At 44.0% G+C, this 16,998-nt stretch overlaps 1 protein-coding gene and 1 long non-coding RNA gene across 12 annotated transcripts in view; one reads left to right on the forward strand and one right to left on the reverse strand.

Annotated features, from left to right (window-relative positions):
* PHACTR1 (phosphatase and actin regulator 1) overlaps positions 1-16,998 on the reverse strand; it is a 525,946-nt gene that overhangs the window by 89,149 nt on the left and 419,799 nt on the right. For all 11 annotated transcript variants that reach the window (XM_061398847.1, XM_061398845.1, XM_061398849.1 and 8 more), the window contains one exon: positions 7,202-7,282. In XM_061398847.1, the coding sequence (XP_061254831.1) occupies positions 7,202-7,282 (81 nt within the window). The remainder of the gene's footprint in view (positions 1-7,201; positions 7,283-16,998) is intronic.
* Positions 5,910-7,449, forward strand: LOC133236694 (uncharacterized). The gene is made up of 2 exons (XR_009732985.1): positions 5,910-6,285; positions 7,281-7,449. It is a non-coding gene; the product is annotated as an uncharacterized LOC133236694 (long non-coding RNA).

Genomic DNA, 16,998 nt, shown 5'->3' on the forward strand with positions numbered 1-16,998 from the left:
GTACCCCAGGAACTGAAGCAAACTTAGGGGCTGGAGGGCAGATCGCAGAGGGTTTTGGAGGCTGCTAGAGAAACCTGGAACTTCTCTGAGTAGGGGGTGACATGTTTGGATTTACAGAGAGAAGCAAATGCAGCCCAGAGGCTTTAATGAACATACTAAGACAACTTAAGGGCTCAAGAATTTGGTTACACGTTGTTTAGAGTTAGTAGTAGGACCAATGCTCCTGTTGCACGGCATTTAGGTCTCTGTGTAAAACATCACCTCCTCCAGAGGGCCTCCATGATTGCATTTATATAAAATCATGCCCCGCTCTGAGTTTATCTCCTTACACTACTGCTTTGTTTGCCTTCATAGCATTCATCACTCCTTGACAGTATATCATCAGTTCAGTTCAGTCGCTCAGTCGTGTCCGACTCTTTGCGACCCCATGAATTGCAGCACTCCAGGCCTCTCTGTCCATCACCAACTCCCGGAGTTCACCCAGACTCACGTCCATCGAGTCAGTGATGTCATCCAGCCATCTCATCCTCTGTCGTCCCCTTCTCCTCCTGCCCCCAATCCCTCCCAGCATCAGAGTCTTTATCATATGCTTATTTAATTATTTCCTGACGCCTTTGGAAGAGTGTAAACTGAGAAGGTGAGGGTTTTACTCTTTTGGTTATCACTATAGCTTGATACCTGACCACCTGGCTCAGGGTGGGGAGTCAGTACCAATTTTCTGAATGAATGAACGTTCTAGGAGTCTAGGAGAACCCTTAAGTTCTCATTCAAAAAAAAAAAATAGATTACGAAATTGGTGAATAGTTAAAAATAAGCTGTCTACAAAATGACAGGCTATTTTCCATCATTAGTTGGTTTCACATTTTTATTCCTCAGATTGATGATAGTTCACTGCAATGGTTACATTGTGCTTTTCACAAAATTGCTATATCCATATTGTGAGAAATGTGGGAAATGGAGGAAAAAGCATTTAACATTTTATGTTCCTACTCCATCATGATTAAACAGTTTAAAATTTTCTTCATAGTTTTCAAAGTTTGCTGCATTTTTTATATGGCCTTGATAAATCCAGAGATCAAACATTTTTTGATTTTTAAAGTTTTATCTGAACTTGCTTCTGAACTCTATACTTCTATGATTCGATAGGGAAACCAATAAAAAATATGAGCCATCCAGTAGCTCCTGCTCGTCACACCTGCATTCCATTAAATGAAGGATTCCTGAGCTAGTTTCTACAGATACTGAGAAAATCTCTGCTCTTCAATCCAAGCTCGCATTTTGCCTGACTTAAAGTTAGTGACCAGTTTGGAATTTTAGACTTCCCAGTGGCTCAGACGGGAAAGCATCTGCCTACAATGCGGGAGACCTGGGTTCAATCCCTGGGTTGGGAAGATCCCCTGGAGAAGGAAATGGCACCCCACTCCAGTATTCTTGCCTGGAAAATCCCATGGATGGAGGAACCTGGTGGGCTACAGTCCATGGGGTCGCAAAGAGTTGGACATGACTGAGCGACATTTACTTTATTTATTTTTACTTGGGATTTTAACCTGCTAAGAAAAATATACTCCAGTATTATATATGCAGTATAAAAAGAATACTTCAGTATTCTTGCCTGGAAAATCCTATGGACAGAGGAGCCTGGTGGGCTGCAGTCCATGGGGTCGCAGTAGTCAGACACGATTTAGCGACTAAACCAACCAAGAATAAGATAAGGAATTTCTAGGAGAACTGTCAGAATAATCCAAAGTGTTAGTTGCTCAGTTGTGTTCAATTCTTTGCAACCCCATGGACCCCCTGCTAGGCTCCTCTATCCATGGAATTCTCCAGGCAAGAATACTGGACTGGATTACTATTCCCTTTTCCAGGAGATCTTCCTGATCCAGGGATAGACCTGGGTCTCCTGCATTGCAGGCGGATTCTTAACCATCTGAGCCACCAGGGAAGCCATAACAAAACCTCAGTAATTCTGAGTTCCCTCTGCCCAAACAGGTGCACTTCTCAGTTTATCTTTACACTTTCTATAGACAAGTAAGGCGTATTAAGCAAAATCAGTAACAAAGAGCTGGAAGAGAAAAGCTCACCTACTAAAGACAAACTGCTTTCCGCATTAGTAATATCATATCCAAAACAGTGTAACTGCAGCGTGAACCCAGGCCGGCCCTGGCAGACGTGCTGGCAGTCACTTCAAACCACTGGGCAGCCGTCGGGGACTGAATCTCTGGTGGACAGCGCTTTGCTGCCAGATGACCAGACTCAGGTGCTAACACAGGAGGCGGTGCCAAATGAGGACTGACCAGCCACGCGATGAGGAAGGATGGCGGAAAATCTATGAAATTAATCTCTGAAATGAACAACTTGGAAAAGGGTAAGAGGCTCTTGGCCCCTTGCTGTTCACTCAGGTTGTGGCAATCAAAGTTTGTCTGTTCTACTCCCTAGGCTCTCAGACACAGCCGTTGAGTGATGCTGTAGGAAAGGGAAGGCTGACGACAAGCATACGACGTGTTTAGAGGCTAAGAGGACGAGAGGGGAAGGATGAGAAGGCAATGAATCAGACATCGAGGGCCTGGGTTCTCGGCTACCCACATGGTAGGACAGTTGTGAAGGGGGCTGAAGATTCCTGAACCTGAAAGGGGACAACGATGCCCCTTCGTAACACTGAAGGGGGCCTGAGCTAGGAAGAGGCATGTCAAGGGTATCAAAAAATACAAAGGATGATGACGATGAGATTACCACCAATAGAGGTTAACAATTTCTCAAGGATTTATGGAACGACAGCCGCCAGTGCACTCTGCACTTTGTTACAGACGGAACTGCTTCCGTCCCCGCCGACGGTCCACATTTACACGTGAAGCCCAAACCCCCAATGGGACTGTATTTGGAGATGAGGCTTTTAAGGAAGTAATGAGGTTAAATGAGGTCCGAAGGGTGGGCCCTGGTCCAACAGGACTGATTTTCTTGTGAAAAGAGGAAGAGACGCCAGGACTGTGCATGCACGGAAGAAAGACCACGTGAGGTCACAGGGAGCCGGCAGCCGTCTGCAAGCTGACAGGCGGGCACACCAGAAACCAGCCCTGCTGGCACCTGGATCCTGGACTTCCAGCCTCCAAAACCACGGGGAAACGCATTTCTGTTGTTTAAGTCACCCAGCCTCTGGTATTTTGTTATGGCAGCTTTGGCAATCTAATTGCAGATATGTGATCTCATGTCATCCACATTATATTATCATCCACACTTGCAAATACAGAAACAGAAGCACCAGAGACGTTCAGCAAGTTGACTAAAGTTGCACAGCTCTTGGGAAGTGGAACTAGAACTGAATCCAAGCAATGATTTCAGGACTCACATTCCTTACAGCTGATGAAACAGAATACAAGGTCATGTGATTAATATCTACAGTGACAAAAAAAAGAAAAACAACACTTTTATCAGAAAAATCTACAGTAAATACAATTTACTTTGCACTTTTACTTCTCTCCTTCTCATTGTCCAAACAGTAAGTATTCTGGTGAGTAAGCCTGTCTCAAGCTTCTCTATCTGAGGCTCGGGAGGTCTGGCAGCAAGCCTATGAGGTCCATGTTCTCCTGGAGTTTATGAGCCAGTGAGGAAGGCCAGTCAACCACCGAACGGAAAAAAGCAGACACTGATAAGCACAAAGACAAAAATGAAACTGGAAGTTGTGGTGACAGGTGGGGGCCAGACCGGTCCTTTTCTCCACAGCCAGTGACTGAACGCGTGCCATGAGATGACCTCAAACACGACCCAGCTCCTAATTCTGGGGCAGCTCCTAGTGTGGGCTGGCAGCCCCCAGACTCAATGCACCCCCCATTTCTTCCTCTATAAAGTGGGCCTTTTGCTCTAACGGTCTCAGTTCAGTTCAGTCGCTCAGTCGTGTCTGACTCTTTGTGACCCCATGGACTGCAGCACGCCAGGCCTCCATGTCCATCACCAACTCCTGGAGTTCACTCAGACTCATGTCCTTTGAGTCAGTGATGCCATCCAACCATCTCATCCTCTGTGGTCCCCTTCTCCTCCTGCCTTCCATCTTTCCCAGCATCAGGGTCTTTCTTCTCTAATGGTCTACGGCTTCCTTGATTAAGTCAGGAAGTTATTCAGGCAATATTTACCCTAACTCAGTTATTAAGCTGGAGAAGGCAATGGCAACCCACACCAGTACTCTTGCCTGGAAAATCCCGTGGACAGAGGAGCCTGGTGGGCTGCAGTCCATGGGGTTGCTGAGAGTCAGACATGACTGAGCGACTTCACTTTCACTTTTCACTTTCATGCACTGGAGAAGGAAATGGCAACCCACTCCAGTGTTCTTGCCTGGAGAATCCCAGGGACGGGGGAGCCTGGTGGGCTGCTGTCTATGGGGTCGCACAGAGTCGGACATGACTGAAGCGCCTTAGCAGCAGCAGCAGCAGTTATTAAGCATAATGGAAATTATAAAGACTATAATAAAATGTATTCTCTCCTTTAGAGAATTCCTGAAGTTTTCCAGGGAGAGACATAAAGGTTGCAGGAACAACGGAGGAAAGGATCACTGAACTGGACTGAACAGGCTCTATTGCTGACAGTATTAGCCCTTGGATGCTGACTGTGGAATACCAGACCTGTAGTCAGACACTTCTCATCTTCACTGGGGAGGGAATGTGGAGAAAGGAGTTTGAGATGAAAGAGGGAAAGTTAAGATCAACAAAAGGGTGGGTCTGGGGGACCTTAAAGAAGGCGGTGCACTGAAGAATTGATGTTTTCAAATTGTGCTACTGGAGAAGACTCTTGAGAGTCCCTTGGACTGCAAGGAGATCAAACCAATCAATCCTAAAGGAAATCAACCCTGAATATTCATTGCAAAGACTGATGCTGAAGCTCCAATACTTTGGCCACCTGATGCAAAGAGCCAACTCATTGGAAAAGACCCTGATGTTGGGAAAGACTGAGGGCAAAACAAGAAGGCGACAGAGGATGAGATGCTTAGATAGCATCACTGACTCTTCAGACATGAGTTTGAGCAAACTCCTGGAGACAGTGAAGGACAGGGAAGGCTGGAGTGCTGCAGCCAATGGGGTTGCAAAGAGTTGGACATGACTGAGCGACTGAACAACAACAGAAAGTAAGACGTAGGATAAAAGTGACAAAGTTATGGATTCTTTTTCTCTGGAGAGCCTAATCAGCCAAAGAAACTGTATCTTGGCATGGCTTGCTCAGAAGTAGAAGGCTTGCATGGCTCACCCAGGAGGTGCCAGAAGGCTATGATACTTAATGAAAAATTAGTCACTCAGTCAAGTCCAACTCTTTGCTACCCCATGGACGGTAGCCTGTCAGACTCCTCTGTCCATGGAATTATCCAGGCAAACATACTAGAGTGGGTTGCCATTTCCTATGCCAGGGGATTGTCCTGACCCAGGGATTGAACCTGGGTCTTCTGCACTGCAGGCAGATTCTTTACCATCTGAGGCACCAACTAATCCAGGAAACATGAAATAATACAACTTCACACCCTACCAGTGAGTGGTGGTGCAGATTTTTTGTGTATTTAGTAAAATATACACGGGAAGATCATGTGTGTGTTTGGGGCTGTGGGTATAATTGTTGATAGGGTAGACTTGAACTCCTGGTTTGCCTGACCGAAAATATTCCAGAGGCCTTTGCAATACATTCATGATACATGACAACTTAATTTTATTCAATAAACTTTACTAATTCAGATTCACTTTTAAAAACCCTTAGATTTAGCTAATAATAAAGATTGAACTTTAAAATATGTTAAAAATAGACTGGGTTTTATTTCATTAGTTTTAGAACACTCTAAATTGACACAGATTTTTCACTCTAATTGTTGCCTAGGAGATCTTATTATTACATACAAAGCCCTTACGACTTGCAGCATTTCAGAGTGGCAAAGTGTTCTAAAAATACTTTAAAAGTGCCATCCGGATGCTCCATGACAGGGGTGAATGAGGTGAGTTGTACCAGAGGAATAAGGACCAACTCACTGAGGACAGCAGAATCAGAGAAAAACACCCAGGTTAGAAACACACATGCCTTTTGGTGTCAGGACACAAACTCAGCACGCAGAAGACCTACGAAAATGTGGTGAACTGTCAGAATTACAAGATCACTTTGATGATTAGGGTGGATCTTTAAAGGAGTGTGTGTGATTTAATAATCTGGCCCAACAAACAACGCTGGCGTCAAACAGTAAGACCTGAAGAGTATGGACGACCGTAACAAAGCTGGAGTAAGAGTTTGTCATTTCTCCTAAAGGACTTCCCTGGTGGCTCAGAGGTAAAGAATCTACTTGCCAACGCAGGATATACAGGTTTGATTCCTGGGTCGGGAGGATACCCAGGAGAAGGAAACAGCAACCTACTCCAGTATTCTTGCCTAGGAAATCCCACAGAGGGACCTGGTGGGCATCAGTCCATGCAGTCGCAAAGAGTCAGACACGACTGAGCGACTAAGCACAGCACAGAGACTAAACAACGTTTCTCGTAAAGTTTTAAGTGAAGGGTGATGAAGGGAAGGGTGGAGAGGAAGGAGGAGGGTTGGCGGGGGCCGGTGATGACTAGTAAATACGCTATGTAAACCACTGTGTACCTTTGTCTCTAAAGGCAGTAGTTCAACCAGCCAAAGACACGTGATAAATCACTGGTGAACGCTTGTGGACGCATTCACAGAGCATTTGTAATCATTGTAAATATTATCATTTGAAATCTCTTACGTGTACATTTATATTTTATCATTTTCTCCACTTTGATTCTCCTACTGCTGGGAGATGGACTGCCCAAAAAAAACTCTTCAGGATATTCTAGACGCTTGTGGATTTTTAACATTTGTCTTGGGAATCCCTGGTGCCTGAAAGAACCGAAGCAATTAAATTCACCCCAGCTGTGTGTGTCCAGACACCAACAGACTCACCCCCCGTACTGACACCATTCCTGGGGCCCCATCACCTTTCTTAGCATCCCGTGGTTTGATTCCAAAGCTGAGAAAAAGGGAGGGTTCACCTTCGCGACAACACCAATCACTTCAGTGCTGTCAGCTCCATTCTCTGATCTGTCCAGAAGTGTCTGGACTTTTACAGGTTCAGACTCTGACAAAGCAATGCAGAGAACGAAATCCGACTCTGGGAAACACACACACACACAGATTCCAAGCATGGCTTCTTTCTGGCCCGTGGAGCCGGGAGTGGTCCCCTTACCTTTATCATAGATTTCCTTCAAGACCCCTCGTTTTATCAGCTCCTCTCTGCTTTGCCTCATGGATATTTTCCTTTCCAGGGCTGCAAGCAAAACACAGAGAAGCAGGTGTGAGTCAGTAACAAAGACAATTTAAAAAAAAAAAAAAAAAAGCATATTTTAAGATGTGCTAAAATATAATGTATGGAAAGTGTCTGTAAATCATACTTGACTAATGTAAGCTAATGATACCAGTGAACAGCTACTATGATTGGCATCTTAATCTGCTTATTTCATTTCATCTTCAAGACAATCAAATTACCTATGATGTAGGCATTTTCCCTTTATTTAATTGTGATATATGGTTGAGGAAACTGTACCACAGGGCAGCTCAACCACCTCTCAGAACCACACTGGGAAGAGGATCTAGGATTCGAAGCCAGAAATGCTAACTTCATCCTTGGTTTAACTTCTGCATCACATAGCATCTTCTAGAGTGTGACCTTTCCTCAGAAAGGGATTCCTCAAAAGGGATTCCTCTTTGAATTACCTAAATACAGATCATGTCTTATTGTCTTATTGAGGATTTAGTCACTTCTCAACTATTAAAAAATGGTATGAAAACATCTCTTCTAAAGGTCCCTGGATTGGTACCCAGGTTCCCGAGGAGAGACTGAGGGGGCGGAAGGAGACCTCTGAAGGACACCCACCCATCTCTCTCGGCTCCCAGCGAGGAACGAAGGAATGGTTCAGTTCCCAAACGTCCCTCTACAAGGACCCAGCCACTCACCTGAGCCAGCTGCTCAGGCAGGTGGGGGCTGGAGGAGGGAAGAGGAAGCATTTCCTCGGATCAGTGGTGTGATGGGGGCAAGTCAAGTGGGAACAGAGCCTGCGAGTGGGGAAGGGGGGGAGGGCACAAAGGGCAGGCCTGTGGCTCCTGGCAGGACGGAGCGGGGTGGGGGGGGGATTGGCAGAGCCGGTAGAGGAAACAAAGCTCTTCCAGCACTGACATCCAGGAAGCACTGAGAGGAGGAGGTGAGAAGTGGCTGTGGTCCCTTCGGTCAGCTTGAGATTCTTTGCATGCTTTGGTTACACAGTCATCCGGGGGCGGGGGGTGGGGGGCGGTGGAAACATCATTTATAAAATATGCAAACAATTTTATGCAGATAAATTTAGGTACAGATAATTAAACACACACAAGTCTCAATCGAATTTAATGCAAAAAAAATACATGAGTAAGAACTAGAAAGAAAGCAAGGAAACAAGAACTGTGATTGAACTCTGTTACCCACTAGCTGTTCGATCTTCACCAAGTCACTCTGCCAGTCTGGAAAGACACTGATGCCTCCCCTGCTGCCATTTAACAGGTCCAGCCTGGGACCCGACAACTATATGACAGTAAAAAACCCTCTGGGTTATCCTCAAGCATATCAGGACTGAAAATCCCTGATAATCCATTTTGAAACTTATTATTTTAAAAATGTACTCTAACACTCTCCCTTAGATTACAATGAATTCAGTGGTATGAGAAGGAAAAATAAATGTTAGCCCTGGCAGACAGCTTACTGAGAACATATTAATAAGAAGATGGATGTATATAAACCTACAGCCCCCAGAAGTGAGGGCAGGAAGTCTGTACGGAAGGACAAAGGTTAGAGGTGCATGGGGAAACTATTGAGCAGTATTCGCTTTGGGAGGTGAAGGAGTTTTATGTCCTGAACCAAAGGACAAGATATGGTGGGAAGAGGGCAGAAAGTGCTCTCGTGCAGAAAGGGGATACCCGGGGAAGGGGAAGAGAAGTGTGTGCCATTAGGTCAGAAAGTTCTGCCTGATTTTAAAAAACATTTGCTCAGCAGCACAGTAGGAAAGACTGAATAGGCAAGATGAAGTGGGGGTTTTCAAGGTAAAAGTTTATTAGCCACCTTCCGGATGAATAAAGAAGTGTCACCCTGGCCTGAACCATGTTAATGAACAGATTTCCCTTCAACAAAACAAGTTTCCCAGGGGCTTTTCAAAACCATGGAGTAAAGTGGGTGAACCAGAGCCACAGATGGAAAGGAAGGTTCTGCAGGCAGGCGGGCAGAGCCCTGGACACAGAGGTCTGAGAGCTCCAGCACCAGCAGAATATGGACGCTCTCAGGCCAACCGCTATTATCTGGACTTCAGCTGTCTCTCCACACTCAGTCAACAACTGAGGACCAGCTGCCCACAGCGTAAGGGACTCCATCAGGGGCTGGGGATGATGGTAAGCAGAGCCTCTCCCTTCCAGAGATCACAGGCTAAGGTGCGATTCAGTCATCAAAGGAGATGCCACCTCATCCATGATTGCAAATTGAGATGGGCCTCAAAAGAAGACATGCATCAGAGCAGATGCTAAATAACCTCCTCCATGGGGGAGTTGGGGCTTCCCTGGTGGCTCAGCGGTAAATAACCCGCCTGCCAATGCAGGAGACGCGGGTTCAATCCTGAGTTGAGAAGGTCCCCTGGAGAAGGAAATGGCAACCCACTCCAGTATTCTTGCCTAGGAAATCCCATGGACAGAAGAGCCTGGCGGGTTACAGTCCATGGGGCTGCAAAAGAGTCAGACATGACTGAGTGCCTGAACAACAGCAACGACTGGGGAATAAGAGGAGGGTTTTCTGAGGAAGAGACCTCCGAGTTGGGTCTGAAAGCTGAATGTATGTTATCTTAGCTCAGGGCAGTCGGGGAGGAAGTGGAAAACACTCCAGGCAGAGCAAGCTGGGGGCATCAGGGTGCCATGGACAAGCAGAGAGGAAGCCGGTGTGACTGCACAGCCAACGCCAGTTGGAGGAATGATGGTTTGAGATGCAGTCAGAGGGGCAGGGGGCGCTGGGCCACGCAGGGCCTTCCTGACCACGTTCTTCTAAGGGAAATGTGAAGAAACCAATTGGGTTTGAGTTATTTGACAGACCAATGTCCACTTCAGCCTGGAGGATGGACTGGACGGAGGCCAGTTACTGGATGATTGCAGAAGCCTGGGCAGAAGATGAAGGCAGATACACAAGGATGCTGAAGATAAACATGGAGTTGTTAAGAAATGAAAAAAAAATAGTGACCACAAGAGCAAAAACATCAGTTAAAAACAAAAATAGTAAATCTAAGCAGATGATGATTAAACCTTAGGCCACAGTAAACGAGAGGGCAGCATTAAAATACAAGGATTAGATGTACAGCATATATCTAAAGATACATGGCGAAGATATCTAAAGATGTAAAGGTGAAGGGGCTTCCCCAGTGGCTCAGTGGTGAAGAATCTACCTGCAACACAGGAGATTCGGGTTTGATCCCTGGGTTGGGAGATTCCCTGGAGGAGGAAATGGCAATCTACTCCAGTATTCTTGCCAGAAAATCTGACGGACAGAGGAGCCTGGCGGACTACAGTCCCCAGTGTGGCAGAGAGTCAGATATGACTGAGCAACTGAGCACGAGCACGGGCACATAAGGGTGAATTTCTAAAACCAATCACTGTAACCTCTAACACAACAGAAGCAAAAAAGGAAAAGCAGGAGGTGACTTCCCCCACCAAAATGAAAATACAGGCTGCTGCTGCTGCTGCTTCTGTTAAGTCACTTCAGTCGTGTCCGACTCTTTGCGACCCCATAGATGGCAGCCCACCAGGCTCCCCGTCCCTGGGATTCTCCAGGCAAGAACACTGGAGTGGGTTGCCATTTCCTTCTCCAGTGCATGAAAGTGAAAAGTGAAAGTGAAGTCGCTCAGTCGTGTCCGACCCTCAGCGACCCCATGGACTGCAGCCTACCAGGCTCCTCCGTCCATGCGATTTTCCAGGCAAGAGTACTGGAGTGGGGTGCCATTGCCTTAGGTGGCAACAATGCAATTCTTTGGATCTTCAGAAAAGAACCAAATTTCTGGGCTGCAGTAATGCAATAAATGCAAAACACTGTAAAAGGCTTTCAACATAGTCTTGTGGCAATTGAAACACCAAAATAAAGTTGCATAAACAAGCAAACGTGCAAATGCTAAAGCAGTGACATCCAGTCTAAAATTCCACACCAACACATGAAACAGCCTAAAGAGGAAAAGGGGGAAAATGACTGATTGGCTTTTATAGACCAACAAAGAACGAGAAGAGTAGATCCAAACACCTTTTAAAAAGCTTCACATATCCCCTGTTTCTTGCCTGAAATGAGTGAGAGAAGGACTTCTCAGTTACTGTACCCAATACAGCTCCCAAAAACATACTAAAAGGTTAGCCCATCTAAGGAAAGCTCTCTAAGCTTGTCATTAAACAAAATATTAATGTAAAAGTCATCCAGGAAACCTTGAAGAGCATAGTTATCCTTGCATCTTTATCAACATCTATTGATCACGTCTTTTTATTTTCCATTTTTTTGATCTGTTGATGTCTTGGGGCCACGGATCCTAGAGTTGGCCCCTTGCAGGGAGCCTGCCTTTCCTGTGCAAACTGACCAATCCAGAGCCCCACCCTCAACCACGTCCTTCACAGAGTTCTTACAGAAAATAGGCCACTCTTCCTCTGCCCTAATCACCACAGGGCCAGGTACCAGACAACTGGAGACGCTCCTTAAGCCCCAGAGTCCACTATAACGATTCAAACCAGCCAGGTAAGCCCATTTACCCTGTCCTGCCCATTGCTTCTTGTGGAAACCATGAAAAAAGGCTCTTGCCCATGTTTTCCTCCCATTCTTTCCGTCTCCTGAACAACCCGCTTTGGCCCTCCATGGCCTGGCACGCCCTTTCTCTTGCAAGCTGTGAGGATAACAAACTCTTTTCAATGGCAATCGTCTCTTGATCTGCTGGCTTCACCATATCTGAATAATAAGAAAACCTACATTTAAAAACATACCTATCATTGCACTGGTTTGTAAACAAAGGTAAAAAACTAAGGTTATTATTTTCCACAGCTTTATGTTCCATTCTATTGCTCAGAAGTCTGTTTACAATTGAGTGAAAGATTTATAAGTAAGAAATCTGGTGAAAGAAAGACTCTCAACAGTAAATTCCATCAAAGCCCAGAGACCAACTCTGGTAACGGAATGACAGCAGTTTTAATCACTTTGGTAAACTTTTTTTGAGCCAGTACTGCAGTCTATGCCATGTTTACTAAAAGCCAGTTCCCCATCACCTCCAATTAATTTTTTCCCTATACATTCGGATTTGTGCTAAGCCAAGGAATCCTATGCTTCTTTGACATAGAAGAATTAAAACTGGCATCTTGGAAGGGCTTGTTCTTACTTAGCGAATGCCTGGGCTGGATAAATCTGTTAAAAATAGCTTGAACATTCTCTTTTTATTGTCTGCATGTGCACAAATGCATGTTTTTTTTTTTAATTTTTGTAAATAGATGAAGCATTTTAATAGTAAATAATTTAAGAAATAGAAAACAAACTTCTTTTCCATTGTCCCTCCTTCCAAACACCCAGCTCATCACCTCTCACCACTGCCTTTCTTTGGTAATGTCCTTTTCTCTTTCCTCCGTCTCTCTCTGCTCCTTTCCCACACGCTCCCACACTATATAAATACAGTTTTTAAAACCACAAATGGGCTCATTCCGCTCACATTATTCCACAACTCTTTTTTTCTCCTCTCATTTATGAATATGTTTTGGAAATCTTCCCGTTGGTACATACAGAAAACACCTCATTCTTTTTGAGTACCGCCTACCATTACATGGATCTAAGTGCCAAATTCAGACTTAAATTGAAGAAAGTAGGGAAAACTACTAGACCATGCAGGTATGACCTAAATTAAATCCCTTACGATTATACAGTGGAAGTGACAAATAGATTCAAGGGATTAGATCTGATAGAGTGTCTGAAGAACTATGGATGGAAGTTCATGACATTGTATAAGAGGCAGGGATCAAGACCATCCCCAAGGAAAAGAAATGTAAAAAGGCAAAATGGTTGTCTTAGGAGGCCTTAAAAATAGCTGTGAATAGAAAGGAAGTGAAAAGCAAAGGAGGAAAGGAAAGATATACCCATTTGAATGCAGAGTTCCAAAGAATAGCAAGGAGAGATAAGAAAGCCTTCCTCAGCGATCAATGCAAAGAAATAGAGGAAAACAATAGAATGGGAAAGTCTAGAGATCTCTTCAAGAAAATTAGAGATACCAAGGGAACACTTCATGCAAAGATGGGCACAATAAAGGACAGAAATGGTATGGACCTAACAGAAGCAGAAGATATTAAGAGGTGGCAAGAATACACCGAAGAACTATACAAAAAAGATCTTCACGATCCAGATAATTGCAATGGTGTGATCACCAACCTAGAGCCAGACATCCTGGAATGTGAAGTCAAGTGGGCCTTAGGAAGCATCACTACCAACAAAGCTAGTGGAGGTGATGGAATTCCAGTTAAGCCATTTCAAATCCTAAAAGATGATGCTGTGAAAGTGCTGCACTCAATATGCCAGCAAATTTGGAAAACTCAGCAGTGGCCACAGGACTGGAAAAGGTCAGTTTTCATTCCAATCCCAAAGAAAGGCAATGCCAAAGAATGCTCAAACTACTGCACAGTTGCACTCATCTCACGGCAATCCACTCCAGCGTTCTTGCCTGGAGAATCCCAGGGACGGGGGAGCCTGGTGGGCTGCCATCTATGGGGTCGCACAGAGTCAGACACGACTGAAGTGACTTAGTAGTAGCAGTAGCAGCACATGCTAGCAAAATAATGCTCAAAATTGTCCAAGCCAGGCTTGAACAGTACATGAACCGTGAACTTCCAGATGTTCAAGCTGGTTTTAGAAAAGGCAGAGGAACCAGAGATCAAATTGCCAACATCCACTGTATCATAGAAAAAGCAAGAGAGCTCCAGAAAAATATGTATTTCTGCTTTATTGACTATGCCAAAGCCTTTGACTGTGTGGACCACAACAAACTGGAGAATTCTTAAAGAGATGGGAATACCATGAGAATACTTGAGAAATCTGTATGCAGGTCAGGAAGCAACAGTTAGAACTGGACATGGAACAACAAACTGGTTCCAAATAGGGAAAGGAGTACATCAAGCCTGTATATTGTCACCCTGCTTATTTAACTTATATGCAGAGTATACCATGAGAAACACTGGGCTGAATGAAGCACAAGCTGGAATCAAGATTGCCAAGAGAAATACCAATAACCTCAGGTATGCGGATGACACCACCTTTATGACAGAAAGAGAGGAACTAAAGAGCCTCTTGATGAAAGTGAAAGAGGAGAATGAAAAAGTTGGCTTAAAACTCAACATTCAGAAAACTAAGATCTTGGCGTCTGGTCCCATCACTTCGTGGCAAATAAATGGGGAATCAGTGACAGACTTTATTTTGTGGTCTCCAAAATCACTGCAGAGGGTGACTATAGTCATGAAATCAAAAGACTCTTGCTCCTTTTGAAGAAAAGCTATGACCAACCTAGACAGCATATTGAAAAGCAGAGACTTTACTTTGCCAACAAAGGTCTGTCTAGTCAAAGCTATGGTTTTTCCAGTGGTCATGTATGGATGTGAGAGTTGGACTACAAAGAAAGCTGAGTGCCAAAGAATTGATGCTTTTGAACTATGGTGTTGAAGCAGACTCTTGAGAATCCCTTGGACTGCAAGGAGATCCAACCAGTCCATCCTAAAGGAAATCAGTCCTGAATATTCATTGCAAAGACTGATGTTGAAGCTGAAACTTCAATACTTTGGCCACCTATTGCAAAGAACTGACTCATTGGAAAAGACCCGGAAAATGGGAAAGATTGAAGGCAGGAGGAGAAGGGGATGACAGACGATGAGATGGTTGGATGGCATCACCGACTTGATGGACATGAGTTTGAGCAAGCTCCGGGAATTGGTGAAGTACAGGGAGGCCTGGCGTGCTGCAGTCCACGGGGTTGCAAAGAGTCGAACACGACTTAGTGACTGAACTGAAGTGGCAGAACTTATTTCACCATCTGAAACTGAAGAAGTTTAAGTTGCTTCACCTTTCGGGCCTATAAACATTGCCACTGTGATTGTATCTGTTCAGGCACCCACATGAACAGGCTTAAGACTTTTTCCAGTATGTATCACTAGACTTACTGGGCACAGGGTGTTTTTGATGTGCTCCAGTACTGATGGAAGAAAGAAACTCTTATATTTCGTAAAATGAGGAAATGGGGAAAAAAGCAATATCAATTCTTTTTAGTCATCTGCTTCTTCTCAGAGTACCAGGGCAGGGAGCTATTTGTATAGTTCTCTAGGATAATTTATCTTTGTTGAATTCTCTGCGCAACTGCCTTAAATTACACTCTGTATGGGACAGAAGTTTGAAGGGGAAAAAACAATTGATAAATGATGAAATCTATAGTAGCCTACTGTGGAGCCTTATGCCTTCAGTGGTTAAAACAGTCAGCCTGCAAGTACTGGGTTGGCCAAAAAGTTCATTTGGGTTTTTCCGTAAGATGGTGTGGGGAAACCTGACAGAACTTTTTGGTTAATCCAGTAAAATCTGCAGCCTTTATTCCTTTAAAATTTGACAACTCCAGTGAAAGTGAATTTAGGCTAGAGATCTACAAGTAACAAATGGAATGAGCCTCCGGAACCTGGAATCTACCTCTACTTCCCCTATGACATCATAAAAAGGAGGATTATTAATATGATGCAACAACTACAGCCTAGAAAAACCCAACATGAAACAATAACCCACACTTACATTATTTCAACCTTCTTTAAGATGAAGAGACTCTCCAAGTTAAGTGTATACAAACAATATATAAAAGAGGAGAAAGAAAAGCAAAGATTTGGAGGAACAGGATAAACCCAGAGGTCTTCCATTTTGAAAGATTAGCGAGCCAATGCCAGTTATCTCTTATTTCATAAGAAAATATATGAGAAAAGCAACAACACTGTTGATCTAAGTGGAGTAGGAAATGGCAACCCACTCCAGTATTCTTGCCTGAAAAATTCCATGGTATACAGTGTGGTATACAGTCCATGGGTGGCAAGGAGTTGGATACAACTGAGCACACATGTCAATCTACATGCCGTGTTGAAGAAAGAAGTAAAAAAAAATTCAATCCTAAATGCTTAGTTTTAGACAGAATGGTATGATAAACACACTCAAGAAGTTCTGTTAATCTGTTAATCTGTTAATCTGAAGCAATCTGTGTAAGCACCAAATTTTTACCAACTCAGATGATTTCAGGAGTCCTATGCATATCTAGTACTTTGGCCACCTCATACGAAGAGTTGACTCATTGGAAAAGACTCTGATGCTGGGAGGGATTGGGGGCAAGAGGAGAAGGGGACGACAGAGGATGAGATGGCCGGATGGCATCACTGACTCGATGGACGTGAGTCTGAGTGAACTCCAGGAGTTGGTGATGGACAGGGAGGCCTGGTGTGCTGCGATTCATGGGGTTGCAAAGAGTCGGACACGACTGAGCGACTGATCTGATCTGATGCATATCTAAACATTTGGCTAAGTGTAGAGTCACTAGGCAAGACGGTTTTTCCCTTGATTATCCATTGATTATCCAAAGAAAAGCTTACTGAACCTAATTCAAGATGAAAAACATCTTTTAAAATATTTCATAATTAACATCAAATGATCCTCAAAATCAGAGACTGAACAACAACGTCTTACTGTAAAGCACGTGGAAGTAAATTCAATACCCTGTGATAAACCACAGAGGAAAAGAACATGAAAAAGAATGTGTGTGTGTATATATATATATAAATAAATGAATCTATATATATTATATATAATATATATATATAAATGAATCACTTTGTTGTACAGCAGAAATCAACACAACATTGTCAATCAATTACACTTCAAAAAATTAAAAACAAAATAAAACAGAGGCACTGTTG

This window comes from Bos javanicus, chromosome 23 (assembly GCF_032452875.1).
Source record: "Bos javanicus breed banteng chromosome 23, ARS-OSU_banteng_1.0, whole genome shotgun sequence".
NCBI classification, from domain to species: Eukaryota; Metazoa; Chordata; class Mammalia; order Artiodactyla; family Bovidae; genus Bos; species Bos javanicus.